This window comes from Heteronotia binoei, chromosome 6 (genome assembly GCF_032191835.1).
Source record: "Heteronotia binoei isolate CCM8104 ecotype False Entrance Well chromosome 6, APGP_CSIRO_Hbin_v1, whole genome shotgun sequence".
Taxonomy (NCBI): domain Eukaryota; kingdom Metazoa; phylum Chordata; class Lepidosauria; order Squamata; family Gekkonidae; genus Heteronotia; species Heteronotia binoei.
This window is the reverse complement of record NC_083228.1, coordinates 28791093-28818951: the sequence shown is the minus strand read 5'-3', so window position 1 is coordinate 28818951 and position 27859 is coordinate 28791093. Positions and strand designations below refer to the sequence as shown.

General features: G+C 43.7%; 1 protein-coding gene across 2 annotated transcripts in view; it reads left to right on the top strand.

Annotated features, from left to right (window-relative positions):
• UNC5B (unc-5 netrin receptor B) overlaps positions 1 to 26449 on the top strand; it is a 227019-nt gene extending 200570 nt beyond the window's left edge. The window contains exons 7-17 of one of the 2 annotated variants that reach the window (XM_060241174.1): positions 1282 to 1446; positions 7411 to 7443; positions 10317 to 10511; positions 12145 to 12534; positions 12981 to 13068; positions 15029 to 15197; positions 16551 to 16784; positions 21001 to 21150; positions 21424 to 21588; positions 24388 to 24566; positions 25613 to 26449. In XM_060241174.1, the coding sequence (XP_060097157.1) occupies positions 1282 to 1446; positions 7411 to 7443; positions 10317 to 10511; positions 12145 to 12534; positions 12981 to 13068; positions 15029 to 15197; positions 16551 to 16784; positions 21001 to 21150; positions 21424 to 21588; positions 24388 to 24566; positions 25613 to 25778 (1934 nt within the window). In that variant the 3' untranslated portion in view covers positions 25779 to 26449. The remainder of the gene's footprint in view (positions 1 to 1281; positions 1447 to 7410; positions 7444 to 10316; positions 10512 to 12144; positions 12535 to 12980; positions 13069 to 15028; positions 15198 to 16550; positions 16785 to 21000; positions 21151 to 21423; positions 21589 to 24387; positions 24567 to 25612) is intronic. The other variant, XM_060241175.1, reaches the window with a different exon arrangement.
• Positions 26450 to 27859: the final 1410 nt, after the last annotated feature.

Sequence of the window (27859 nt, the reverse complement as noted above, 5' to 3'; positions counted from 1 at the left end):
AAGATTTGACCTACAAAGAGAATGCTGTTGAATAGCAATCCGAGAGAGATACGTAATTTAGAGAAAGAACAGCTAACATCCCACCATCTGCTAGCAGCAGGTTGTATTCTTAGAATGAACTGGGGAACAGAACAATCTTTTAATAATTGTAGCCTAGGGGGGCAAAATAGGGTAAATAGTGTAGTAGGAAAACTAATGGGAGGTGGGGGTGCCTGTTAGAATTCAGAAAATTTTCCTGTGTGCAGTTATTCTTTTAAGAGTTCAAAGGGAAATTCATATATATAATTCTAGGAATCTGGACCAAGGCAAGCCAAGTTTTGTAATACATGTAATACATTTGGTATTTGTTTTGAATTGTATATATCCTGAAATTAATTGAAGATATGGTTGAAAGAAAAAAAATAATGCTTTTAAATGGAAAGAGGTAGGATATTTTATTGACCAAACATGTGACCTGAGAAGTTCTGAATTCAAATGTAGCTTCAACCACCAGTAGATGGCCTTGGGCAGTCCATGCTCCCTCATCTCAGCCTATGTGGGGAAAGTCATAGCTAGGGGTGTGCAATCTCCCCTGTGTCCCCCCCACCCGCTGTTTGGGTCTATTGAACAGGGGAAAAGATTGGAATTCCTGAAAAATCCCATATCCTTATACCAGTGTGGTATTAGGATCCAGGATTTTTCAAAAATCCAAAATTTTTTCAGGTCCAGTAGACCCGAGCAGAAAAAACGGGGGGGGGGGGATTGAATACCAGAAGCTGTTCCTGTGGTAAGCAGCCTCCTCCCTGTGGGTGCAGCTGATCCTGGGCTGACTTCTCTTGCAGCCCAGTTGAAGCCAATGGCAGGCCAAGGTGTAGAGGAGCTCTCAGCTCCTGCTGCCAGGGCTGATCCTCAGCGGACTTCTCTTAAAGTTTGGTTTAAACCAAGCTGCAAGATGTGTCAGCCCCACCACTCTGGCCTATCCTGGCCTGACTTCTCTTGCAGCTTGGTTTTAACCAGGCTGCAGGAGAAGCCAGCCAGCCCCAAGCCAAGCTGGCAGGGACTGCAAAAGCCTGACAAACCACTGAGAGGCAGGAGCAATTTGTTAGACTTTGGGCTCTCTCTAACAGACATTATCATTTTATCTGTTTGTTACACTCAGAGGTGCCAAAGGTGAGGTGGTTAGGAGAAGGAAACTCCATCCCCCTGCTCCTTAGTATTTGGACAGTATTTTCTCCCTTCTGCTGGTCCACCTCTGATTGGCTGCCTCTTTTTTTGTGTTGGATTGTCTTTTCTGGACTGCAGTAGATGGAGCTTGGACCGAATGGAGCAAGTGGTCAGCCTGCAGCACGGAGTGCACCCACTGGAGGAGTCGAGAATGCACAGCCCCCTCCCCCAAAAACGGAGGCAAAGACTGCAGCGGCATGCTGCTCGATTCCAAAAACTGCACCGATGGGCTTTGCATGCAAAGTGAGTCCACTTTCTGGGGCAAAAGCAGAAGGAAAGGGTCAGGGGGTCCAATAAGTCAGCATTTCATCTTTTTTCTCTGAGTCGCCTTGCTGAAAAAAAGCATCTTCTCCAGGAATCCTGGCGGCAGTCGATGCTTCAGAAGCCTCCTCCTTTTAACCTATCTGCAGCAGAGAGGCAGCTTCAGTTCTTAGCTCCTACCCAAGTCAAGGATCAGTCTAAATAAATAATTTCAACATGCTAGCTTCTTTTGATGCACAGCTCAAGCGCTGACATCTGAACAGGGACAGACACATGTTTACAAATGCCCAGATTTTACAGGCGTACATTTTAGGGAGCTGTGATTGGCTTCAGTTCCTTGCTGAATGCATCCTCAGTGGCAGACTTGGGTTCACCTCTCTGTACTGCGTGAAGCCTCTCATCTCTTATTTTCACTGCCATCATTTTTTTCTCAATGAATGCTTTCCCCTGTCTGGCAGGTACGCAGACTGGGGCTGCCCTCTTATGCACAGGTGCTTGAGATCATCTCATTGCATTTGGTGGGAATTACACCGTGGATGCTGTAGCTGATCTTTTATAAGCTCTAACTGTACTGCTACCCAGCAAATTGTTGACTTGGAAGGCAACTGATTGCATGATGCCGAAACCTGTGTTACTCAGAATATAGATAGGTTTTTCACTAGGCTACAGTCACCCACATAGGAATGCTCTGTGTTCTATTGAACTCTTTTCCTCTTTAGCATTAGCAAAGAAAGAGACAAGAGAACCATTTTGGAAATATACAGAGACAGTTAGTGGATAAAATATATTTCTTTCCCAGGCCTTAATTTCTACACATCTTTAGGGCTCAGAAATAGCCAGAGCTACTCCTGAACTATTCTACTCTGTCATATAGAGGTTCTAATGGCGGGGTGCTTACTCTTCCTGCTGTAATCAGAATGGTGTCACTAGGGGAAGCCCTGGGGGTCATTTGGGTGTGAGAATGGAGGACGTGGGCTATGTCAATTAAAATGTGTGAATAGTATGGGTGGAAACAAGAGAGAAGGCTCATATTCTACTTTAATGTAATTGTTTTTCTTTCATGCACATGTAGAAATCCAATGAGTGTTGGTATTGTATGGGAGCTTCTGTAGAAATAGCCACAGTCTTTAGGTGTTGTTCTAGAGCCCAGTATGCTTCACATGAGTTATAGCTTGATTCAGGTCTCAGTGCTGCAGAAATGGTTTTATTTTTCATTTCATGACATCCAGAGGAGCCAGAGAAAATCTTTGAACTTGTACAAAGGATGTTTGATTCAGTTCTGTGGCACAACAACTAGAAGTACCCCTCACCCCACACACATGAGATTCAGTAATAAGACTTTCAAGCAGGAAAGGATGGTAGATTTTGGCTCAGCAGCCAAGCACTCCTTGTGTCCTTCTCTGCATCTCTGTTAAGGTGCAGGACTCCCACAGGGATGCTTTGTTCTTTCTCTTGCACACAGGAGACAGGGAAGGTGTTAAAGATGTTCTTTCCAGTGTGCAGCAACTCTTCAGAGCAGTTCTACCCTGAAGCTGCCTCCAGCTTCAGTCTCACCCACTGCCCTGCTTCTACTGGTTTTCATAGAAATTCACAAATGCACAGTGCCACCTGCTGCATGCCCAGAAGATGGCAAAAAAAAAATCCCTCCAGGGTCCCTGGCAAAACTGGCCCAGAGAAAATTGCTGCCTAATTCCAAAGTGGAGATCAGCATCCCCTGGGTGTGTAAGAAAGGGCCACAAAAACTAAGCACTGATGCAGCCCTTCCTGCCCTCTTTCTCATGATCTGCCTAAGTTCACAGAATCAGCATTGCTGTCAGATGGTCATCTAGCCTCTGTTTAAAAACCTCCAAGGAAGGAGAACCCACCACCTCCCAAAGAAGCCTTTGTTGGATCTGCCTCTTTTCCGTGATGTTGGTGAGGGTGGTAGACCTTGCAGGACTCGATGTGGACATAAAAGGGCTGTTGCCGGATGGGGCCTCAGTACTTGTGACCCTTTAAACTTTCATCCTACTCTAGATGCCTTTTCCCACAAGGTTGTTTGTTTGTCTTTTGCTTCCCAGGTGAAACAGGGTGAGTGTTCTACTGCCAGATATTTACAGCCCAGTATTGGTGGTTTAGTTCAAATTAGTTTCTGGAATTCAGTCCCTTTACCCACAATGCACTCTTCTCAATTACTCCATAGCCTGGAAGCATCATTTGCCTATGCTTGCTCCCCTCCCCCCACCCCAGGCAAAACCCTTTTCTGATCTCTGGCCCTTATGATTTTTCCCTGTCCAATATTTTAAGCTCACTGAGAAAAGCATGTTGATTCTCATCATTCCAGTATTGAAACCTTCAGTTTATGCCATGTGTATATTTCTGTGCATTCTATAACGTTGCAGTAGTTCAGTTTATGTTAGCTAGGCTTGCAGAAAGAGAACAAGCAGGTGACTACCAGTTCCTCTCAGTTTTACAGATGCCCATTTTTATCCTGCCCTTCCTCCAAAGAGCTCAGAATGTGGCATACCTAATTCTCCTCCCTTCCCCACCCCCAATTTTATCCTCCCAACACCCCTACGAGGCAGTTTCTGCTGAGAAAGAGAGACTGACAGGTCCAAGGTCATCCAATGAACCAAGGTCTCCCCAATTCTAGCTGAACAATCTAGCTGACTACACCACACTGACATCATACTTTTCTTCTGGCTGGTGAATTTCTATATTATTGCTTCTTTCGGAGGATCCCAAGAAACTGACTCTATAAGCAGAAAGGCAATTTTTGCTGCAAGAACACCCCTGCCTAGGAAGGAACTTTTGCCTCTCCTCTCCTAGTGTTCTATATTGTGTCAGTGCTGCCACCTCCTGTTTATTGTCTTGCTTTGCATCCTGGGACCTTTCCTCCGTGTTCCTTCTGCCTGACTCCTACCCTGTCCCGAAGCGCCCCTTCGCCTGAGTGCTTGTGTCTTACATGCCGTTTTCAACTAACTCACCGGGTTGATCCATGCTGGCATCCAGAGGAGGGAGAGTAGGGCATCCTGCAAAGGGAGAGGGGGAAAAAAGCATCTTGCACATCAATAGCTGGTAGCCCTGAAGAGGCTCTTTGCTGGAGGAGCCTAAGACTTCACGACAGCTGAGGTTGAGTGCAGTTTGCAGGCGGAATGGGAGCAGCGCACCGTGCCAGCCCACTGCTGGCTGTTAACACTTCACAGGCCCCCCCCAAAAAAAAATGGTGAGAAGGAAATGAAGCCGCATCATGGCAAGACATAGAAGAGGTCTCAGATCCTTGCATTCGAGAGACGACAGGAAAGGGTTATTCTATATGCTTCTCCCTTCCATCAGCTCTCCTCTGATGCGAGAGATGCTCAGAGGCCTTCGAAGGGAGGAGGGCTGAGATGAAGCTTTTTTTTGGGGGGGGGGCGGAATATTAACATGCACGAGATGCTTCTAGCTCTCTGTATTAATCTTTTTTGTTTGTTTGCTCCCTCGAGGGGCTACTGTGTAATTACAACACGTCACCCAGTCAGCTTGTTCTTCTCTCGCAAAAGGAGGTATCCGGGCAGTGCTCCAAGATTAAATGCAAAAGGTATGCTGGGCTCTTGCTGTTGTACAACTTGGAGATCTCTGATGAGGAGATCTCCGATGAGGAGCTAGCTAGAGGAAAGGTGCCTCCAGCAGGACTGAGCATGATTTAATTTTTGATGCCTTCAGTGGCAGAGGGCTGGGACAGTAGCCGACACCCATTGCCCTTGTCGTCTTGGCCGGGGTGTGAGCTGAGCAGACCCTCTGGCACTGCCTGGTTCTACCTGCTTTTGGTGCAGCAGCCCATCAGGAAATTTCCCGGCAAAGTCAAAGGACCAGTGCAGACTGTCCTAAGAGAAGTCCGTAGACTACAAGCTGAGAATCGAAGGCTTTCCTGGTGGCTTAATGTCAGAAAAGCTCCCTGGCCTTTTACCGAGGGCATAACACAAAGCGTCCATTAAAAGCTGTGCTAGGAAAAATATTAAGAATGCTTCCATTATGGGAAAACAAGGAATTAGAAAAGGCAGAGTTGAGAGAGTATCGTTTTTCTTTCAGCCAAATGACCATAGCTATGTCCTGAGTGCTGAGTCATGTTTCAGTTCCTTTTGTCCCATGCCATGTACTAACTAGTCTTAATCTTCCAAATGTTTCTCATCCAAATGTGTTGCATTCATACGTTCACCCTCTTCTCAGAGTTGCAGATCTGTGCTTTGTGCTTTGTTTTCCTGAAGTGATGCTGAACGGAACGCGCACAACCACATCTAAGCAGCCCTGCAGCTGTGTAATAAATTGATGTGCTGTAAAAAAAAAGAGGGGACCTTGAGGCAGATATCGTGATGGTTGGTTAGCTTTAACTTCTCCAAAAAGAAAATTGTAGCAGGAGCTGGCCAGGTGCCTGTGATGAACAGATACACAGGTGCAGTTGCAAAAATAATATTTGAAAGGCGAGATGGTTGGCAAGTGGGGCAGCTCAAAACATTCTGTCCAGTCAAATTGCAGAGTGGCATTTACCTCTTTAATGACCAAAGTTGGATTTATGCAAAGCAAACAAAACACTGAAGCAGAGCAGAGACCAGGGACATGAAAAATCCCATGAGATGGCATAGACAGTGCTTACGTGCATGATTATCACGGGCAGGGGTGGAATTCTAGCAGGAGCTCCTTGCATATTAGGCCACACACCCCTGATGTAGCCAATCCTCCAAGAGCTTACAAGGCTCTTTTTCTGTAAGCTCTTGGAGGATTGGCTACATCAGGGGGGTGCAGCCTAATATGCAAAGGAGCTCCTGCTAGAATTCCACCCCTGGTTACTGGCAAATGGCGTTGAAAAATCAGTGGCCTGGGTGCTCCCGTAGATCTGTTCTGCCCTCAGCCTGCAGAGCATTATCCAGCAAGCTGAGTGCCATCCATTGGGCAGGCTGCTTGACAACACAGAGATCATTTTGTAAGCCCGGTCAGGCTACAAAAGGAGAGGGTTATGGAGCCCCCACCCTGGCCTGGTGGGCTGCCATCTGTGGCTAATGACCAGCATTTAACTTAGTGCATCACAAGCTGGGCAGAAATGATACAGGCTTATAAAAGGGGTGGCCACATCAGTATGGTATCGCAAACCGTTAGGATGATATAGCTGCACTGGTCAGACCCATAGCAAAGAGAGGGCTCTCACCAGGTAATGGTTGCTCCCCAGTTTGTCCAGCCCAGCCTGAAGACTGATTGTGTGTGTCTGCTCTGGGAGGAGAGATTGAAGGGGGAGACCCTTTTGTAGGTAAACTTATAAATGTGAAAAGAAGAAGATGAAGATATTGGATTTATATCCCACCCTCCACTCTGAATCTCAGCAGCTCACAATCTCCTTTATCTTCCTCCCCCACAACAGACACCCTGTGAGGTGGGTGGGGCTGAGAGGCTCTCACAGCAGCTGCCCTTTCAAGGACAACCTCTGCCAGAGTTATGATTGACCCAAGGCTAATCCAACAGGTGCAAGTGGAGGAGTGGGGAATCAAACCCGGTTTTCCCGGATAAGAGTCTGCACACTTAACCACTATACCAAACAGGCGGGCTTTTTGTTTCTCAGGGTCTTTGAGAGGGTCTTGAGGGTCTTGACTGCTGGGATGTAAGATGCAGAAGGTTGACAACCACTGTTGTAGAGGACATAAACAACAATTATCCTCATTGATGCAGTTCTGGTGTGCCAGGCAGATGTATCAGGGCAGGTGTTAAAGAGGTGTAGATTGAAAAGGTTAGATGTTAGCTTCCCTATCAATATCGCTGACATGGTTTGATGGTGCATGTGACTTCTATATAAATAGTTCCCTCATGCTTATGTTTTCACCGCATCCTTTCCCCTGTGTTTGCTGACCTGCCCTTTGTTTTTCTTTTAATTAATTACCACCATTGCCACCATCCTCATTCTTCAACCTTTTTTTTTAAACTTTGTTTTCTTCCTAACAGATAAGAGATTTGTAGGCGAACCCAAAAGTCACCGTAAGTCTTCATTTTGCAGCCATTTTTCTTTTTGTTGTAATTATGTTAGAAATTTAGCTTTTGTCTGTTACAAGTGTTTGGCCTTTCTCAGTGATAAGATGAAGCAGGAGAACTGTTATCTCTCAGGGTATCTCTGTAGTTATGGAAGCCTCAGTGGAGGTGATTGCTGCTGAAGCAACCCCTAAGGATTCAGCCATTTCTAAAGCAATGTAAAATATACTTGTCAACCTTATGGCTTAGCAAAAAAAAAAGCAAAAAAACAACAAGGACTTTATTTCAGCTAGGCTCCGATTAAATAGATAAGATGCATTGTTGGATTCAGGTTTAGTTCTGGTTCAGACAATAAAAGACTAACCAAACAGAACTGGCCCCCACAGTGATAATTGGGGGTTCTTGGTTAAATTCAACATCATGTTTTTTGTTTGGGGTGGGCTTGTTTGTTTGTTTTTAAGTCTCTGGCCTTTTTATTTACAAAGACAAAAAGGAAAATGTATCTTTTGTACTCTCCAAATTGCTTGATAAAAAACAAACTTGGTCTTACCCTCTTAAATTGTGACCAAAAATGTCAAAAGCAATGGGGCAACTGACAAATACTTTCTATTGAACTTAAATGTGATTGTAATAAATAATTTAATAAATTAAATAACAGTGGGATTTTAGGACACTTATGTTTAGAGATTTGTTGTTGCTCTGCATTGGTTTATGATGGTTTCCATAGTACATATTTAGTATGTACACACAATGTTTTGGCTATGGGCATGATTAATAAGGACAAAAAAAATTAATTAAGTTTTTGGGGATGTGGCACAACAATATAGTCCATCCACATGTTGTCACTCTTCCAGTTTGGTGTAGTGGTTAAGTGTGTGGACTCTTATCTGGGAGAACTGGGTTTAATTCCCCACTCCTCCACTTACACCTACTGGAATGGCCTTGAGTTAGCCATAGCTATTGCAGGAGTTGTCCTTGAAAGGGCAGCTGCAGTGAGAGCTCTCTCAGCCCCACCCACCTCATAGGGTATCTGTTGTGGGGGGAGAAGATATAGGAGATTGTAAGCCGCTCTGAGTCTCTTGATTCAGAGAGAAGGGCGGGGTATAAATCTGCAATTCTTCTTCCTCTTCTTCTTCTTCTTGTGACTGAATTCAGTGAAATGAATCCAGTGGGAATTAAATTTGAGTTTGTTCATATTTTAGTGAGAAGAATGTTTTTATTTTTCCCCTTAAAACCAGTCTTTTCTTCTTTGTATCACTTCATTTCCATTTTCTTTCTCTCACCTATCATTAACTGGTTGGTTATTTGTAGCTCATTAGCATATCATATTTTGTAGAAATAGCAGTCTGGTTTTCTGCTACATCAGAATATGTGTTGTGGTCACAGTGCACTTTTTGTTGTGACAGAGAGTGCCATTGTTAAGCTTTATGCCTGGAACTCTCTCTAGCACACACATGTAGTGCCAGTTTTCTGTTTCCCTTCTCCCCTTCCCTTGGTTAGATCCTGAGGCCACATTCCCTATCCACAGTAATGTCTCCTTACCTCTGCCTCTCCCCACCTCCCACTTCTTCGCTCTCTCTCCATTCTGTCAAACTTTAAATTGGGAGCTCCTTGGAGCCAAGAGCCTGTCTCCTTTTGCTTAAACTGTAAAATGCCATGTATATTGATGACATGGGGTTCATAAATAATATTAGTGCTGAAGTGAATTTTATACAGACGTGTACTTGAGAGAAGAATCTGGATTTCCTCACTGGGTTTTAAATTACATACATACTCCCTTATCCTAAGCTACTTAACAGTGTTTTTGCTATATACTGCACCTTGGAATCAGATGGAGAAAAAAATCAGCAGTAGTTAATGAGGAAAGCCAGACATGGGTGTTCCCATATCTGCCTTGACAATCTTTGTGGAATCCTCCCACTCTTATAGAAAGTGGCACAGTTTGCATGCTTGGGGTGGGGGGTGGAGAGATGCCTGTTCATTCCCTGATAATTCTCCAAATCTGTACTTCATCTGTACTATACCTGCAGTGCCCTCAAGGAAGAAGTTCCCAAAGAACCACCCACATGGTTAATTGTATCCTGGCTATAATTTCAATACCAAATATCCTCAGTTCTGACCTGATTTACCCTTCAGAAAGAAGGAACTAGTGACTTGGGACATAATGTAGAAAGGAAAGCGAGAATGAGTGAAAGGGAACAAAGGAAGGGAAGAAGAGCAGGGAGGAAAGCAGTATAAAATCCAAGTTGTTACTATATTGGGGGGAATTCTTCTGGGGAAGTGTTGAATTGAAGCCACTAATACCTTGAAGATGGTAAAGACAGCTTTAGATACTTTTGTGGTGTCACTGACTACAAGTTCGGATACAATCCAGAGCACATATTTGGAATGTTGATTTCAGCGGTTCTTAAACCCCATGAACCTTTTCTAGATTTTACTTTTATTACCAGATTCTCCCCCAGACATGGGGTTCAATTTGTGCAGATTTAACTACTTGAACCCTGGAAGAAGAAGCATTGTACAAGCAACACTGCAGGGGGAGAATCTGTTAACTTGAGGGTTGGACATGTCTAGAAGCTTTTTCCAAGACTGGTCTTGAAAGAAATCTGGGAAGCCAGTGAGCTTATTTAAGCTTCCAATGTTTTCTTTAAATTCTACTGTTTTGTCATAGTCTTCCCAACAAATCCTAACAGAAAAAGAGCAAATGGGTTGGGTTTTTTTGTGCCATTCATTTTGGTCTAATTTGACCTAATTAGGCAATTTAATTTGGCCCAATTAGGTTATTCATTTTGTATTAAACAGAGACCATTCTGATTTAAGAAACTGCAAGCAAAAATAAAGTTCCCCGTTAATCTCTCTTTTCCTTCTTTCCCCTCCCACAGTACTGGAGGCTACGAGTGATGTGGCCTTGTATGCTGGCCTGGTGGTTGCCATCTTTGTTTTCATCGTTATCTTGATGGCTGTTGGGGTGGTTGTGTACAGGCGCAGCTGCCGGGACTTTGATACAGACATCACTGACTCTTCAGCAGCCCTGACAGGAGGCTTCCACCCAGTCAACTTCAAGACTTCCAGACATGGTAAAGTTTTGATCTGCTTTTTTTATAAAGTCTGTATCTATTTCAGCTGTTGTTGTGCTTGTGCTCCCTGCATTTTTAATCTCCCACAGAATCTCAAGAGTTAAAACCAGAAGCGTGAAACTGAAAGCAGTGATAATCCAGTGGAAGGAAAGCTGGATTTGAACCAAGACAAATCCCTACTAACTGCAAACTTGCTTGGTAGCCTAGCATTTGCTCAGTTCTCTGTCAAAAAAAATTTTTTTTTTTATTAATTAAAAATGGAAATATTAACCAAGCTCCTTGTGAGGGCAAATGAGAAAGGAGTTAGAAAGCACCTGCACTGAATAGTACAACAGAAATGTTTAGGAGGAAAGGCTTGGTCCCTACGAGTTGTTCTGCATATTACACTTGAATGATATGGCAGGATTTTGACCTGGAGCACTTCAGATGACAAGTAGGAGAGTCATACTTTTGAGTCCTCCCAACACAATTTTTTTAAAAAAAAAAAAACTCTCTTGCAAGCATGGTACTATGCATGATAAAAGGATAAGGACTGTGACCAACACTACTGTGTTGCTATCCAACACTGATCCAGAGTAGGTAGTTTCTACACCATTTAATGTATCGTGTTTAAATGCTCATGCTTTGTGTCAGTTCTGTGAGATTTCTGTTTGTTTTCAATTTTCAGTAGTCGAAATCCGACCTATTGTATTGTGCATTGGATGTTACATCCTGTTGATGGTACTTGATTCACATTGTATAATCTGCTTTGAGTTTCAGTCCAGAATTCTCGGTCTATTGCCTCATTCTGCATAATGTGTCCATCATTTATAGTGAATGGAGTGATTTGTTTGTCCCCGTGTTGACTATTTGTGAGAGAGTTCTGGGAGGGTCCTTCTGACGGTACAAAAGAAACAGTTCATGGTTTCGCCTTGAGGCACAAGATGTTCCACTTGACCTAATATGCAATACACTTCCAAGTATTGACAACAGTTCCCTATTTACTTTGTGAAGAATTTTACTGAAATGGTAGCTTTACTGGTATAGATACAGAACCATCTTTCAGTGTTTCAGTTCTCTATGTGACAGTTACCATACTGTCAAAAGAGAAATTGTAACGTGTTAGCTGCCATGCTAAAATGGCTGTGATATGGTACATCACTGGCATAAACCATAGAAAGTGCATAAATTCAGTAGATGTGTCTAGATATATCAAGCCAATTTTACATGATTAGCATGACATGCATTTTAAAGCTTCACCTTGTACAGCTTTACAGTTCTATAGCAGTGGCAGCAGTAGTGTCTTTGAGCAGTTTTCTTTCAAGTCACAATAAAATGGAAATTGCTGCAACGGATCCCCAAACTTAGTCCTCTTGTACACTTGGTTATTTTTTCAAAGACTATATTTCTCCTATGGGGAAGTCCTGAGCCCGTCTGTTTACTAGCCATCATAATGTGCAAGTACTGATATGCAATTACTCAAAATTCATGTTTAATTCTGATGTTTTATAGATAGCGAATTTTATGACTTAAATGTATTTTGGATTGATTTTGTATCCTTTATATGCTTATGATCAGTTGGTCTGTGAGCATCAATAGATGATGATGATGATGATATCCAATTAAGCATTGTTCATCTATTCTTTTCTTATAGATACCCCCCAGTTGCTGCACCCTTCCATGCAGCCTGACTTGACAGCCAACGCGGGTGTGTACCGCGGTCCTATGTACACCTTGCAAGACTCTTCTGACAAGATCCCGATGACCAACTCTCCATTGCTTGATCCACTCCCTAGTCTCAAGATCAAAGTGTATAACTCTTCCACAACATCGTCCACACCCGGGATCCATGAGGGGGCAGACCTGTTAGGAGCCATGCCCCCAGACACCTTCCCAGGGGAGAACCTCAGGGATAATTATTTCATGAACCTAAGGAACAAGGCTATGGGCTCTCAGCAGCTCCTGACCTTGCCTCGAGAGCCTGGGAACAGTGCCACTGGGACATTTGGCTGCCTGGGAGGAAGGCTCACCATCCCCGGCACAGGTAAAAATATTGGCATTAACAGCTTTTGATTGCTGGTACATGGCCACTGCTCGAACAACCCAACACTTTTCATTTCCATTTCCGCATCTTTGTTCTGCTGGACCGTGTTGAACTTTTGTTAGCTTAGAGAAGCATAGCACACTTTCAGCCACAGTTCTCAAAGTAGGTCACAGCATAATAAATGGAAGAGTTAATCTGCAGTATTAAAAATTACAAATCAGCGCCATAAGAACAGCTAAAAAGGGAGTCTGTGCTTTAAAATACCAACTCCCATCCTCAAAGATCATTCTGAGAAGAAAAGTTTTCATGGACCTTGTAAAGGGGGGATGGGTCTGATATATTTCTGTAGGGAAGAAATTCCACAGTCAAGGTATCCTGCATTCATCCTGAGGTGGTGGTACTCCAAGAACCCCTTTATTTCAGTAATTTTTTTCTTCTCCGCATAGGGGTGAGTCTGCTAGTGCCTCACGGAGCAATTCCTCAGGGGAAGTTCTATGAAATGTACCTGATGATCAACAAAACAGAAAACACTCTGTAAGTAAAGAACAGCACGTGCAGTTTTGTTTTTTGCTCTAGCCAGTATTATGTTAAATGCTACTTTTTAAAGCCAGTATTATGACCAGGGGCTCCTGTGTTGAGTCACACCTGAGGGATGGGACCATATCTGCACTGAGTGAGGCACTAGACAGCCAAGGAGCAATAACAAGGGGCACATCAGGACTCTGAGCCTTGGCAAGTCTGGCAGAGGTTCCAATCTTACAGGCATCGAGGCCTTGGCTGGCCCAAAAGATGTTGTGAAGCCTGGAAAGAGTACAAAGCTTGTAGGAACTGTAGCAGGGTATTTAAACCCTCACATCTCTGGGTCAAGAACAAAAGTTGAGTCCAGTGGCATGGCATCTTTAAGACAAACAGTTTTATTCAAGGTATAAGCTTTTGTGTGCATGCACATTTCTTCAGATACAGTTCTACAAGAGGACTTCCTGATCAACCTCAGGAAGAACGGAGAGAGAGTGCAGAGGTGCAGGAGGGAAGAGGCAGAGCCAAGACACAAATAAAGGCTAGAGCAGCCTTTGTAAAAATTGCCTACACATTCTAATCAATTGTATTAGATAATGGTGCAACATGGGAATGGTAAAGTCATAAGAATTCATTCTCCAAAAAGAACGTGGCTCTTATGTTTCCCTAATTCATGTAATTTTACCGAGCTCCATGTAAGAGCATGCTGGAATAAGGAATGCAGTCAGGTGAGTCGTACTATAAAGACGTATAACTAGACAGACTAGACAGTTAGCTCAGGAAAATATGCAAATATAATCAAAGCAAAGCCCTGGGAAGGGAAGTCGACTGCATGTTACAGCAAACAAGAAAGCAGGGAAGAGGTAATAGAACGTGAGAGTATAATTTACTTGTACAAATTCCAGGACTTCCCTAACAAGAAGTGGAGCTGAAAGGTTTTGTTTGGTTACTGAACTTAGCTTCTCTTCTAAGAGTCTTCACATTTGTTTAGACCAGGGGTCCTCAACCTTTTTAAATAGGGGGCCAGTTCACTGTCCCTCAGACTGCTGGAGGGCCGGACTGCCGTTACTGTACAAGGCCGCGGGCCGTCAGTTCTCCGTCTTCTGCATCTCTCTCCCTTCCCCACACCACACACCCTGGCCTGGGAACTCACCTCACCTCGGTATCACCTCACACTCTGTCTCCGCCGCCTCAGCCCAGTGCTGGAAGTGTGCGTTGCTAACGCAAGTTTAGGTCGAACGTCACTTCCGGTCTGATTTTGCCATAACCCGGCGGGCCGCATAAACGTCCTCAGCGGGCCGCATCTGGCCCGCGGGCCGTAGGTTGAGGACCCCTGGTTTAGACGTTTATAAGTGCTCGCTGTTCTCCTGTCAAATACAAAGGTACCATACCACTTTGTTCAAGACTCCATTCTTTGGCTAACAACTACTGAGAGGTCAGCGGGGGAGGGGGTGACATCACTTGCAATTGCACACAATGTGACATCACTTCTGGGTTTTCCCTGGAAGTGACATCATGCCATGCAGAAAACTGGCAATTATATTTTTCCTCCCACTGCTGCTCTGTGCAGAGAAGAAAGGGTTGCCAGTTACGATCTTCTGCCATAACTGGAATGCTTGTGATTTTAGTATTACCTATCAGGGAGCACTGCAGGGAAGAAATCATGCAAACGAGGTGGAACTTTGCCATAATGGGAGGCATGGCAGCCCTTTCGCTTGCAGGCCGTGAGCCAAATCCATCTTTCTAGAGGTGCTGCTTGGTTCTTCAGCTGTGTGTGTAAAAGTACATCCGTGGCAAAAAGAAGCGGCAGCAGCAGGAGAGGCACCAGCTAACCCCCACTCTTAGCCATTTTGATGGGACATTCCAAGACAAGGGGTTGCTGACCATTTCCCCCCTCCCAGGCCAGTCTAATGGATGCCACATTTCCAGTTTTCTTTTGCGACAATGTCAACAGATCTTGTGTGTTTGCACTCTCTAGCTTGCCATCGGAAGGCACACAGACCATACTGAGTCCCATGGTGACGTGTGGGCCCACCGGACTGCTCCTGTGCCACCCCGTCATCCTAACTGTCCCACACTGTGCAGACGTCAGCTCTCCAGACTGGATGCTGCAGCTGAAGACTCAATCCCACCAAGGAAACTGGGAGGTAAACTGAAATAAGAGGTGGGAGGAGCAGGAGGCTAAAATGTGGGAACGAAATCTCACCCAGCTTCATTTGCTAGGACACAGTGTATATTGTTTATGGGGCAGGTCAGTTACTTAAAGGAAATGGCCGCTTTACTATTTTGTCTTGTTCGTTCCCTACAAACTAATAATCTTCTGTGTCCCAGTATTCAAAACAATGAGTTGTCCTCACAAAATGGTGTGATGATTAAAACTGTTTTGGTTTCTACTTAAATTGCCTCCTAGTTCCATAGCACTGAGGGCCGTGAGGTCAATGACCTTTTTTTAATTAACCGAAAGCAAGGGAATTGTAAGTTTCTAGCTGGAACCCACAAGGCTATTTAAAAATGCCTCCTGGATTTTGTTCTATACAGGACTGCAGGAATTTAAAAGAGTGGGGGTGCTGGAAATGTTAATATTACCTATCAGGGAGCACTGCAGGGGCAGGGGGGATTATGCCAAAAAAGATGGAACCTTGCAGGTATTTGATGCTTCCCGCTAGGAAGGCCACTTAATCAGGGTTGTTTGTGTACCACAGTGCTGCAAGATTGCAGAAACATTAATATAGGAGGTTAGCCACAGAAGTCAACTTTCCAAGCATCACAGCTTTTTTTTTTTTTTTTAAAAGCTTTTATAATTTATAACATAGTTTTTATAATTGGGAAGATATTCTTGAAACTGTGTAGGAAAGACCTTGTGAAGCTGCAGGGAATCCTTGACTAGATCTCCAGGACAGAACTTTGGATCAGCATAGAAACTCATGAAAATCCTTTGTTAATTATCCAATGTATTTCCTCTCCGCACGAGCCTATTAAGTAGCTTCAGCCCCTTATGAGTAATTCAAGATCACCTATTTTACAGGGTCATAAAGAGTTCAGGATAATATATAAAGAGTGCTTTGGCTACTTTAAACAGCTAGGCTTTTCTGAAAGTATTATTCTGTAGTTCTTTGTCCCTCCCCATGAATAACAGGATTCGAATAAATTATGCAAACTTCAAGAATTATTCAAATATGCTTAATAGCATGCTAAGCATAGTTTGGACACAATGCACAGCTTTTTAATATATGCAGTTACTTACAAACTTAACAGAAATTTTCATGTTTAAAAAAAGTTTATCTGAATAATTTATATAAGTCTGCAGAATTAAGCTCTTCATGTTGCAATTTGAGTTCCCTTGCTTTAGAATTATAATGGTTCTTTTTCACAAAACATGGCACTGATGCTGAGAAATGGGAAGAAGAACCTGTTAAATGGTACCATCAGCTTGGGAAGAGGTACCAGGAAGGAATCTTTATTTCTCTCTCTCTCTCCTCCATCCCCTTCTCTTCTTCCAGGAAGTTGTAACTTTGGATGAAGAGACTGTGAACACACCGTGCTATTGCCAGCTGGAACCCAAATGCTGCCACATCCTGCTAGAACAACTTGGAACATATGTCCTTGTGGGAGAGTCCTACTCAAGGTCAGCCATCAAAAGACTCCAACTCGCCATCTTTGCACCTACCCTCTGCACTTCGCTGGAATACAATCTCAAAGTCTACTGCTTGGAGGACATGCCAGATGCCCTGAAGGTAATGTTGCTCTGTTGGCTCTCTTCTGCTGCTGCCTTTCCCCATCTGTTTTCTGCAATCTTTGTCAGGCATGATAGAACTATTTATCACACTATAAAACTAGTTTCTTATAGGATAACTCTCTTCCATTTGTTCTCTGGAGGGTAGTTTGTAATTCAGCATGGCTCATTAGAATGTGCTTTGTGGTCCAAGTGAAAATATCCTCTGACTTTAGAAAGCATTTCCCATGATGGTCACTGAACATTGACTCTTACGAAACCTCTTTAGGTGCCCCAGTCCTGTCTTAACTGATACTTTGACATGCACTCAGTCAAACACAAAGTCCTGCCTGAAACTGGCTCTACATTGGACAGCCTTTGTCTCATCTCATCCTCCATGTTCAGGGACCTGGAGGGTCAGTGTGAACAAAAGAGCACAATCATGCATCTGACAGCTTTAACTTAAAAAAAATTTCTGTGCCTCTGCTAGTCTTCTATGTGCTTCATGAAGCTTTGTCATTATGCTGCAAGAAACTAAAAATGAGTTCACATCTGGATCTAGACCTCACTTGCTTGCTATACACTCGGTGAACTGTCTTCTCTGAAAAGCACAGTGTTTGAAGTGATTGTGATGGTGTGGAAATTCTAGTCCATGGTACTTTAGCTGTGTTCTGTTATCTACCAATTACATTTTTATCCAGCACAGCATACTGGCATCATCCTTCCATGTAATCCTTTGAGCAATCCCATGAGGTTAGACTGAGAGAATGAGATTGGCCTGAGATCATCCAGTGAATGGAAATTTGAACTCAAGACACTGCCAACTCTCATGGGTGCATAGCAAATATGCATGAGTGAGCCAGCATTAATGTGGCTAGAGTTCTGGAATCTGCGTCTCTCTGTATCTAAGAACAGTCTGCTAGCTAACAGAGGCATTTGCCTCACTCCTGTTTATGTCAAGACAATGCCAGCGGACTCCCTATTCCTCAGAGCAGATAGCAACCAGTTTCCACACACAAAGCATTCACTTTCATTCACTATTTCTTGTCTAGCTGCCACATCTAGTACAGCACAAGCTACTCCTGCCCAAAGTGGCCATGCTGTGACAAGGAGCATGTGATGGGACTTGGGAATTGAGCAAAACAGCCTGATGCAATGCCTTAAAAAGTGACCCAGAGTTTGGTTTGAGTAATAAGTGTGTTTAACCCATTCCTCGGGGAGCAGCCTTGTCATTCTGGGTAGAGTCCCCAGGAGGGAGAGGAAGGATGTTGCAAGGGCTATATTCTGTGCCCTGTTTTGGAAGTACAACACAAGGGCTTTTATTTATTTTTCTGGTTCAGCAAAGGCATTCTCTTCCTTCCTTGCTTGCTAATTCCATCTGATGAACATATTCTGACATAACTTTCCTTTCCTTTATATGTTTTCTTAGCTTAAAGCACACACACACACACACACACACACACACAAATCCATTGAAAAGAGCAGTAGCTCCACTCTTGCAGCTTCTGTAGGCTGACTGGTGTCCCAGTTTTGTGCTGCGACCCACCAGCAGAAAACTGGCATATTAGAAAATGTTGTTTATTTAAAATATTTACATCCCATCTTTCAACATTGAGGTGGCTTTTATAAAAATTAAAGCCATAAATGGTCCACATATAAAATAAAAAAACAGGAGCTTTATAAAGCCCTTGGTTGGCCACTGTAGACATGAGATCAGCAACTTGGAGGATGCCAAGGACTTTGGGGCTTGAAACAAAAGAATCCTGACTACAGGCTGGAATGTAGCCTAATGATCTCTCAGAGGCTACATTCCCCCAGAGAACTTGTCATGTGCAGGAGAAAAAGCAGGTGTGTAGTTTCAGCTCCAATGACTGGCCAACAGTATAAACCTTCTGGGTTGGTCATGCTTGGTATCAGGGCTTTTTTTTTGAGCAGGAACACAGGACCGCAGTTCCAGCTGGCTTGACATCAGGGGTGTGTGGTCTAATATGCAAATGAGTTCCTGCTGAGCTTTTTCTACAAAAAAGCCCTGTGAGAAACAATGGTGGTGTCATGGAGTGCGACCTAATGTGTAAATAAGCTCCTGCTGGGCCTTTTCTACAGAAAAGCCCTGTATGAAACAATGGTGGTGTCACAGGATATGGCCTAATAGATAAGAAGAAGATGAAGAAGATATTGGATTTATATCCCGCCCTCCTCTCCGAAGAGAGCGGCTCACAATCTCCTTTACCTTCCTCCCCCACAACAGACACCCTGTGAGGTGGGTGGGGCTGGAGAGGGCTCTCACAGCAGCTGCCCTTTCAAGGACAACCTCTGCCAGAGCTATGGCTGACCCAAGGCCATGCTAGCAGGTGCAAGTGGAGGAGTGGGGAATCAAACCCAGTTCTCCCAGATAAGAGTCCGCACACTTAACCACTACACCAAACAGGCAAATGAGTTCCTGCTGGGCTTTTTCTACAAAAAAAGTGCCCTGCTTGGTATAAATAAGAGAAGCCTGACCTTTCCCCCTTAACTAATCAACAGTAACAAATGCTTGCTGCATTTGAGAATCCAGCTGATATCCCCAGCTTCATGCAGAGCTGTGGGTTGCCAAACACTCACTCCAGATATGGATGATACACTCATACATCCAGATAGGGTTGCCAGCCTTCAGGAAGCACCAGGTGATGTCCTGCTATTTCAACTGATCTCCAGGTGATCAAGATAGCTGCTTTGGAGGGAAGACTCTATGGCATTACACCCTGCTGAGTTGACTCCCCTCCCCAAAACCCTGCCCTCCCCAGGCTGCACCCCCAGATCTCCAGGTATTTCTCAACCCAGAGACGGCAACCCTGCCTCAAGACCAGCCCAGCTAGTGGGTCAGTTTGCGGAGGCGAAATGTCGGCTTATCCCTTAGTTCCCATGCACAACCTCATCTCACAATCAAAGCTGGTAAAGATCTGCTGGAAATTGCCTCATTGCTCTTGATCCACAAATAACTTATTGCCAAGCTCCTTTGAAAGCCTATCAATAATATTAGCATCAGTTGCATACATGACTAATGAAAGTGACCCATCATTCTTAATGAAGTAGAAATCTCCATCTGCTCTTATTCTCAAAGAGTGATTAGTTCCAGTGCTCAATGTCAAGCTGATGTTTTCAAATCTTACTATCTGGAGTATTTTTAACCTTGGGCCTGCATTAGCCTCTCTCTGTAAGCTGAAATGTCCACAAGAGGACTGCAGAAGTTCTCTTTTGAGGCATATGATTTGGGCAGTATCAGGAAGGAAACTTTAATTGCTCTTTATTATGTTCTAATGCTTATTTGAATAAGGGAGGGGATTAATTTTCCAGGACGTCATACAAACTGCAGTCGTTGCTGTGCTGGTTAATTGCTGATGGCACATTGCTTCAGAAGCTGCATAAGAATTCTCACTGGCTTTCTTTGAATGCTTTAATTCCACAGTAGTGTTAGGAGAAAAGCCTGGGCTGTGGAGAAGAATGTATAGCTGGGTAGAAAGTGATTAAAATGCAGAATTTGCTGCCAGAGATGTAGTGATGGCCCTAGGAATAAACAACTTTAAAAGGGGATTAGATAGATTCGTGGAGAATAAGTCTATCAGTGGCTAGTAGCTATAGTGACTGAGGGGAACCTCCACATTCTGAGGTATCCCAGAGCCAGGAGGCAACATCAGGGGAAGGCCTCGGCCTCTATGCCCTGTAGTTGGCCACTGTGTGAGACAGGATGCTGGACTAGATGGACCAGTGGTCTGATCCAGCAGGACTGTTCTTATGTTCTTAGTGCCAGGGGAAGGGACGAAGACATTGTGATACTCTTAGGTCATTTTCGCACTCACCTACAGCCGGCGCGACCCCCCTCTTCACCGCGCAGGATCTGCGCGGATTTCGCACTAAATGCTGCGGAGCAGCCTTTTGCGCTGGAAACTCCCGTCACAAAAGCCGTGCAAACACCAAACTGCTTTTTGGCGATTTACGTTTGAGCAGCTTTTGCGCCGGGAGTTTCCGGCGCAAAAGGCTGCTCCGCGGCATTTAGTGCGAAATCCGCGCAGATCCTGCGCGGTGAAGAGGGGGTCGCGCCGGCTGGAGGTGAGTGCGAAAACGACCTTAGTGTTTTTTATCTGGCTTGAATTATGTCATCTGTGATCTCTTTAGTCAAGATCAGCATCTACTGCCTTATATTTCTGGCCACATCCATGACACATTGTTCTCACCATTCTCTATTTTTACTTGTCCCACAGGAAGTTCTTGAATTAGAAAAAACTCTTGGTGGTTATCTTTTAGAAGAACCCAAGCCCCTACTGTTCAAAGACAGTTATCACAACCTCCGCCTCTCCATCCATGATATCCCCCATTCACTTTGGAGGAGCAAACTCCTTGCCAAGTATCAGGTGAGTGGCAGAGTTATCATCCACTGAGGTGTGGTCCAGTGGATCGACAACAAAATGGCAGCTGTTCATCCTTATTGTCCCTCAAAATACTGCCTCTACTCCCAAAACAGAGATATTCAGTATTCTGTGACTATCAAACTAAGCTTGACTTCATGGGTTAGAAGAAAGTGTGCAAACCTGCTTTATGTTATTGGTGCACATTACAAAAAAGCCATCCTTGTGTTGCCAGTGTACTGATTGTGCTGACTCATCAGATTTTCAAATTTGCCTCAGGAAATCCCTTTCTATCACATCTGGAGTGGCAGTCAACGGGCACTACACTGCACCTTCACCCTCGAGAGATACAGCCCAGCTTCCACAGAACTTACCTGCAAGATCTGTGTCCGGCAAGTGGAAGGGGAAGGGCAGATATTTCAGTTACACATTAAACTTGGAGAGGTGAGCAAAGGGAAGCAACCTATGGAAACTTACGTGGGTGGGTGGTGTGAAACAGAGAGAGCATAATATTTAACAGTGGTCTTTTGTGGCAGCTCTCAGAGGTGTTTGCCTTGATAGGTTAGCTGTCATATCAGTGGGGTTACTCTAGAGGTTGAATTGGGGCTTATGCCCCCATATCTTGTGAAGGGACCAACAAATTGATTTTCATTGATGACCTGCTGATCCTCCTTATTCTTTGCTAGGACATCTTGCTGACACTATGGCCTTATTCTAAAAGGGATCTGTCCTATGGAAGCAGCCCTCCAACCAGATGAATAAGGCACAGATCTCTCTCTTTTTAATAGCTGTGTGTGAGCAGGCTGCTGGTGCTGTTAGAAAAAGTAATTTAAAATAATATATCCAATTTTAGATGGAGCGCAGAAGCTATTTTAGGAGTTACATTTCATCCTAGAAGGTGCTGCCCAGGGCTTTTTTTTTTTTTAGCAGGAATGCAGTTCCGGCTGGCTTTGTGTCAGGGGGTGTGGCCTAATGTGCAAAGGAGCCCCTTCTGGGCTTTTTATACAGAAAAGCCCTATGTGAAACAATGGTGACATCAGGGGGTGTGGTCTAATATGCCAATGAGTTCCTGTTGGGCTTTTTCTACAAAAAAAAAAGCCCTGGTGCTGCCCCATTATCATCCATTTTACTGAGGAATTTGTTCCTTGCAGTTAGCTTTGGAGTATGTAAAGAGTGCCTTTCTTTCCCCACGTCACTTCTCATCACTTCTACCAAAAAGCCCAGCAGGAACTCATTTGCATATTAGGCCATACCCCAATGTCACCATTGTTTCACTAAGGGCTTTTTTTGTAGAAAAAGCCCAGCAGGAAATCATTTACATATCAGGTCACACCCCCTGACACCTGTGTGTTCCTGCTCAAAAAAAGCCCTGCTTCTCATGGATGTGTATTTATTTCTGTATTATATTCGAATTTTTACCCACCCTGCCCTCTGACAGGGCTCAAAGTGAGGGGCAGCATTTCACAATCAGATTAAAACAGTTAAAACACCATAGATAATTCAGTAACAAGTTACAGTTTACGGATGGTGCGTAAAGGCACTCAATATCAGATTAACACCACTGACCTTAGCAAGTATTAATGCTTCTATTTGGGTCAAACATTCCTTGCATGTTTGTTTGAAAATTACACACTCCACTGAAATGATTGATTTCAGGATAGCAGTGGCAAAGTCATCAGCATGATTTTTTAATATATATATAATGTTTACAAGTGGATCCACATATAACCATGGAGCTGGAAGCAAATGGGTTGGATACAGTCTATGAAGATGGGTCTTTGGTGACTAAGTTTATTCCACTTATGAGAATTTGAGCAAAGGATTATGCTGAGCACCAGTTCTTGTGCTTGCAGAGATATATCCATGACTGGGTGGGCTTTGTCTGCTCCCAAGTATGGAGACCCAGAGGAACATTGGGCCAGAAGTGCCACTGGCTGCTTATTTATTTCTATATTTACTTTATTTCTACCTCGCTTTTCTCCCAATGGGGACCCCAAGTGGCCCACTTCGCCATTTTAACTTCACAAGAACTCTGTGAGGGAGGTTAGGCTAAGAGCATGTGGCTGACCCAAGCACCCAGCAAGCTTCCATGGCAGTGTGGGGATTGGAACCCAGGTTTCCCAGATCCTAGTCGAGCACTCTAACTATTACACCACTCTGGCTTTTCCCATGGCTATAACAGTCCCAAATGTTTGTTAATCCCACCTTGATCATATTCTCCCATTATAGTGCCTGCATGAAAAAAAGTTTGCAAAATCCATAGGAAGCAACTGCACCACTTTGTCTATTTTCCTAGTATAGTCTGAGTATAGGATTTGAGTTTCCATTTTGCAGTGTTCTTCCGTACAAAATCCCTCCCAAAACCACAATGCTCTACAGCACTCCACCTCGCACACTGGCTAATCTTGCAGCCTATGATAGCTCCTCTGACTCTGGAAGTCCCGCTCTTGTTCAGCTGTGCCTGCTGATACTGGAAGGCTGCTTCTCCCTGGCTTCATTGAAGCAAAAGAACTTGATGTCATCATGGAAGTCACTGTTATTATTTTTAAGGCATGATATTTACCCTTCTCTTCCCTATTGTTTCCAGCTTTAACCATCCAAGCATATCACATCAGTGAATGTGTTTTAGTGATAGCAGTCACTATCTGTGTATCTTTCTCCTGGAGTCTCTCTGGCATCTGGGGTTATGTTTGTTTCTGACTAGTTTGCAAAGGGAATTAAGCAAGTTTTGCCCCCATTTTGGGACCGAAAAAAGCAGATACTGGGTTTGCAGTGAAGTACATGGAATTAGAAAGGTGAGACTAAGCTGGTTTTCACACATGAAAGTGAAATCGGCCATCACTCTCTCCTTATAGTATTAATCTCTTTATTGTTCAAGGAGAAAGAAAGGCAGGAGCAAGGCATTTGTAATATGAGTGAGCATTCCATGTATTATTTATATTTGCATTACAAACCCAATGAAGGAAGGGGCGCTTGAGTCTCAGATGTGAAAACAGCTCAAAGGAGGCTCAAAGGGAAGGAGGCTAGAAATCACTTTTGAATGGGGCCAGGTCATATAGCCTTATTTCTCATGTGACACATGCAGAGTCCCTGGGGCAGCTGGGTTGAACTAAACTGCTATCCATAGATGAGGTATTAGGTAGCACTTTAATAACATGAATATCAATGGGCACACTGGCTTATCAGTTCAAGCAGCCCCTAGATCTGATTGTGTCAAACTCACAAATCCTTCTGTTTTTCCAGAACTCCAATTCCTTTGATGCCTTGAGTTTCCGCCCTGGCAATGCCCTCACAACTCAGCTGGGACCATACGCCTTCAAGATCCCTCTGTCCATACGACAGAAAATATGTAACAGCCTTGATGCCCCCAATTCCAGAGGAAACGACTGGCGACTCCTTGCTCAGAAACTTTCCATGGATCGGTGGGTTTTATTCCAGGGCTCCAAAACATATTAGTTGAAAAAGCCAATTGGGTATACTCGTATATTTATTTGGATGTCTACAGCTTGCCTGTGATGAAAATCCCTGTGGTAGCTTAGATATAAAAATGACACATAAGTAATCCAAATCCTGAAGCAAAACGTATGGATGTAAGTGCCATCAAGTCATGACTGTCTTATGATGACCACAGCAAGGGGCTTTTAAGGCAAGTGAGAAGCAGAGGTGGTTTGCCATTGTGGTCCTCTGCAGGGTGTTCCTCAGTGGTCTCTCATCCAAGTACCAACCCTGCTTAGCTTCCATGATCTGATGAGATCAAGCTATATTATGCCACCTTTCCTTGCCCAGAAACAAAAACAAGCCATAAAACACCCAATGTAAGCTACAAAAGGATTCCATAATGTGCAGAAACAGTCTCCATAACCAATGCCTGGCAGAGAAGAAATAATGAAACAGTTCTGCTAAAACTATATAAAAGGGTGCCAATGGGCGCAGGGGTTAACTCTGGAAAGGTATTTCACAGTTGCACTTATATTGATTCAGAACAAAGTTTGAGTCCAGTGTCACCTTTAAGACCAACAAAGTTTAATTCTAGGTATAAACTTTTGTGCGCATCCACATTTCTTCAGATACATCTAAAGAAGTGCACATGCACACAGAAGCTTATACCCAGAATTAAACTTTGTTGGCCTTAAAGGTACCACTGGACTCAAACTTTGTTCTGCTGCTTCAGACCAACAGGACTACCCCCTGAATTTATATTGATCCTGTCCGTATATTTATCCCCATATTATAGATGTTGGGGAAGGGCTTGGCAAAGACCACCTAGCAAGTTCCTGGAAGGGATAAGATTCAAACTGGGTCTTTCACAGTGGCTCAGTCTCTTGGCTGCAGTGCATTCTTATTTTATGTGTGTGCTTCACTGTACCCTCCTTTCCAACAATCCAAGTCCTGACAAAACAGAAGTTCAAGGGAAAAATTATCTTGAAGGAGACACCAACGGTTTCTCTCATTGTGTTTTCCTGCACAGGTATCTGAACTTCTTTGCCACCAAAGCCAGCCCCACAGGAGTGATCCTTGACTTATGGGAAGCCCAGCACCAAGACGATGGGGATCTTAATACTTTGGCCTGTGCCTTGGAAGAGATGGGCAAGAGCGAGATGCTGCTTGTCATGGCAACAGAGGGGGATTGCTGATGCAGTTCCAGAAGACTTCCGGCAACGGCCGAATGGAGGGTAGAGCAAGAGAGGGAAGGAAATGACCCATTTTGAAGAGAGGGAGAAGACGATGGTGCTTATCATTGAGAGGATCGACATGGGTTTTCTTCTTCCTCTATCGCCCCTCCTTCCCTCAAATCACAATCAGCCTTAGAGATCCACATTGAACAGTTTACAGTCTAAGTGTTAAAAACAAAACTCCTTCCTCCTTCTCCTCACAGCCTTTGGAGTGAGGCACAAAAGCAATGTATCATTGCTCACCATGACCACAGCCCATGGTGGAAGTAGTGGCCTCCCACCAGCTTCTGCCACATCAAGTGGCTATGAGGGCTTTCGGAATCTGAGCTGGGATTTTGTTTTCTCTTGTTTTGATTCTTCAAGGGGTGGGGTGGGGATTTCCTTGCCCTTCTCTCTTCCCACTCCTGCCTTGTTCTCCTGTTTCTTCTTTACTGGCATTTATGCTTTGAAGAGTCGAGTACAATCTAGAAAAGACTTGCTTATTCCTGTCAAAAAGCTTCAAACAGCTTAAGACAGAAAAAAAAGGAAAAGGGAAAAAAAGGAAAACAGTTTCTTAGGAAACGCAAGTAATTTATTATCCAGATCTTTGGATGTGTCCTTTTTTAAAACAAATAAAAGTTAGGAATCTTTAATGTCTGTGAGAGGAAGAGTATCAGGTCACTCAGAGGAGGAGAGAGAGAGAGAGATGTGAGTGTGTCCATTTGTATGTGAGAGACAGAGAGAGAAAATCAATTTAGTGTAAATTAAGCAAAACCAACCTGTGGAGTTTCTTGAGGTAGGAAATGGTGGTAGGAATAGAATTTCCTGCAGGTTGAAAAGGGCAAACGCTGTCCCCTCATTCATGTTCTGTTTGCAAATATTATTTAAAAGTTAAAATGATTTGCAGTGGGTGAGAGGGGGAGGTATAGCTTCAAGTTCCTTTACAGAGAAACCACCCTGTTGCTGGAAATGAACTAAGGGGGAGCCTCTCGGAGTTTTCTTAAAAGAGCAATACAAATTCTTTGCACTGTTTCCAGCTACTCCGGTACCCAGATATATCTGACCAAATATCCATTGATATTTTCTTCCGATCTTTTTTTTCAGTTCTATTTTCAGCTGCTATTGCTTTGTTCAGCCTGATTGTATTAGTGGGCAACTGTTCCACCATGGGGGAGGTCCAAAGTTCAGTAAAGAAAACATCAAGCTAATCCAGAGATAAAAGGTTCTGGCCATAATCAAGAGAGCACTGTTGGACATGTCCAAACATTTACACATATTTGGCAGAACTTTTGACCATGATGATTTGGAGGGAGGAGTTAACATCAGTCCCCCCAACTTGCTGTATAGCAGACTGTTTTTGAAATTTCCCTGAATTTCAAATCTGCTTTCTTTACTGCCCAAGGAGGTGCAGTTTGAAATTCTCTCTTGGCATTAAGCATTTAGTTCTCTGGATTGTAGCCTTAACCTTGAAATGGTTTGTGTGCATCAGAGGAAGTAAGTAAGAACCTTAAAACATGAGTTGTTTCTGTAATCCTGTTCCTGAGTGACTGGGGGCAAGTGGAGCCATTCAGGCCTTTTCCTGTCCTCTGTTTCAATGGAATAGCATGTAGGAATGTGCTCCATTAAAAAGCCAGTATTGCAGTTGTCACCATGAGATGTTGAGAAGGTCCCCTACTTAGAATCCACCTCTGACAGATTTTTCCACTTGGATCTAGGAAGGAAGTTCTAGCACCCAGTTTTTGCTTTTAGATGGACATTTTTTTTTAAGGGTAGTCCTACGATACAAAAAGAAATTCTTCTGCAGAGTTTTTGCTGCATTTCCATCCTCATGAGAACTTTGTCTCTCCTCTTCCAGCTTTCTAGTGTTTGCTAAGGGTAGATACACTATAGAGAAATCTTTTCCCCCATATTGCATGGAACTTCCCTTAGCATTGTCTGATACATTACTTTATCTGAGACTGATCTGCCTATGAAATATGAGCAGCCAGATTTTTCAAAAGTATTTAATATCTAACTACACATCATGGTAGTCACAGTAATGAGAAAATTAACAAGGCTACAGT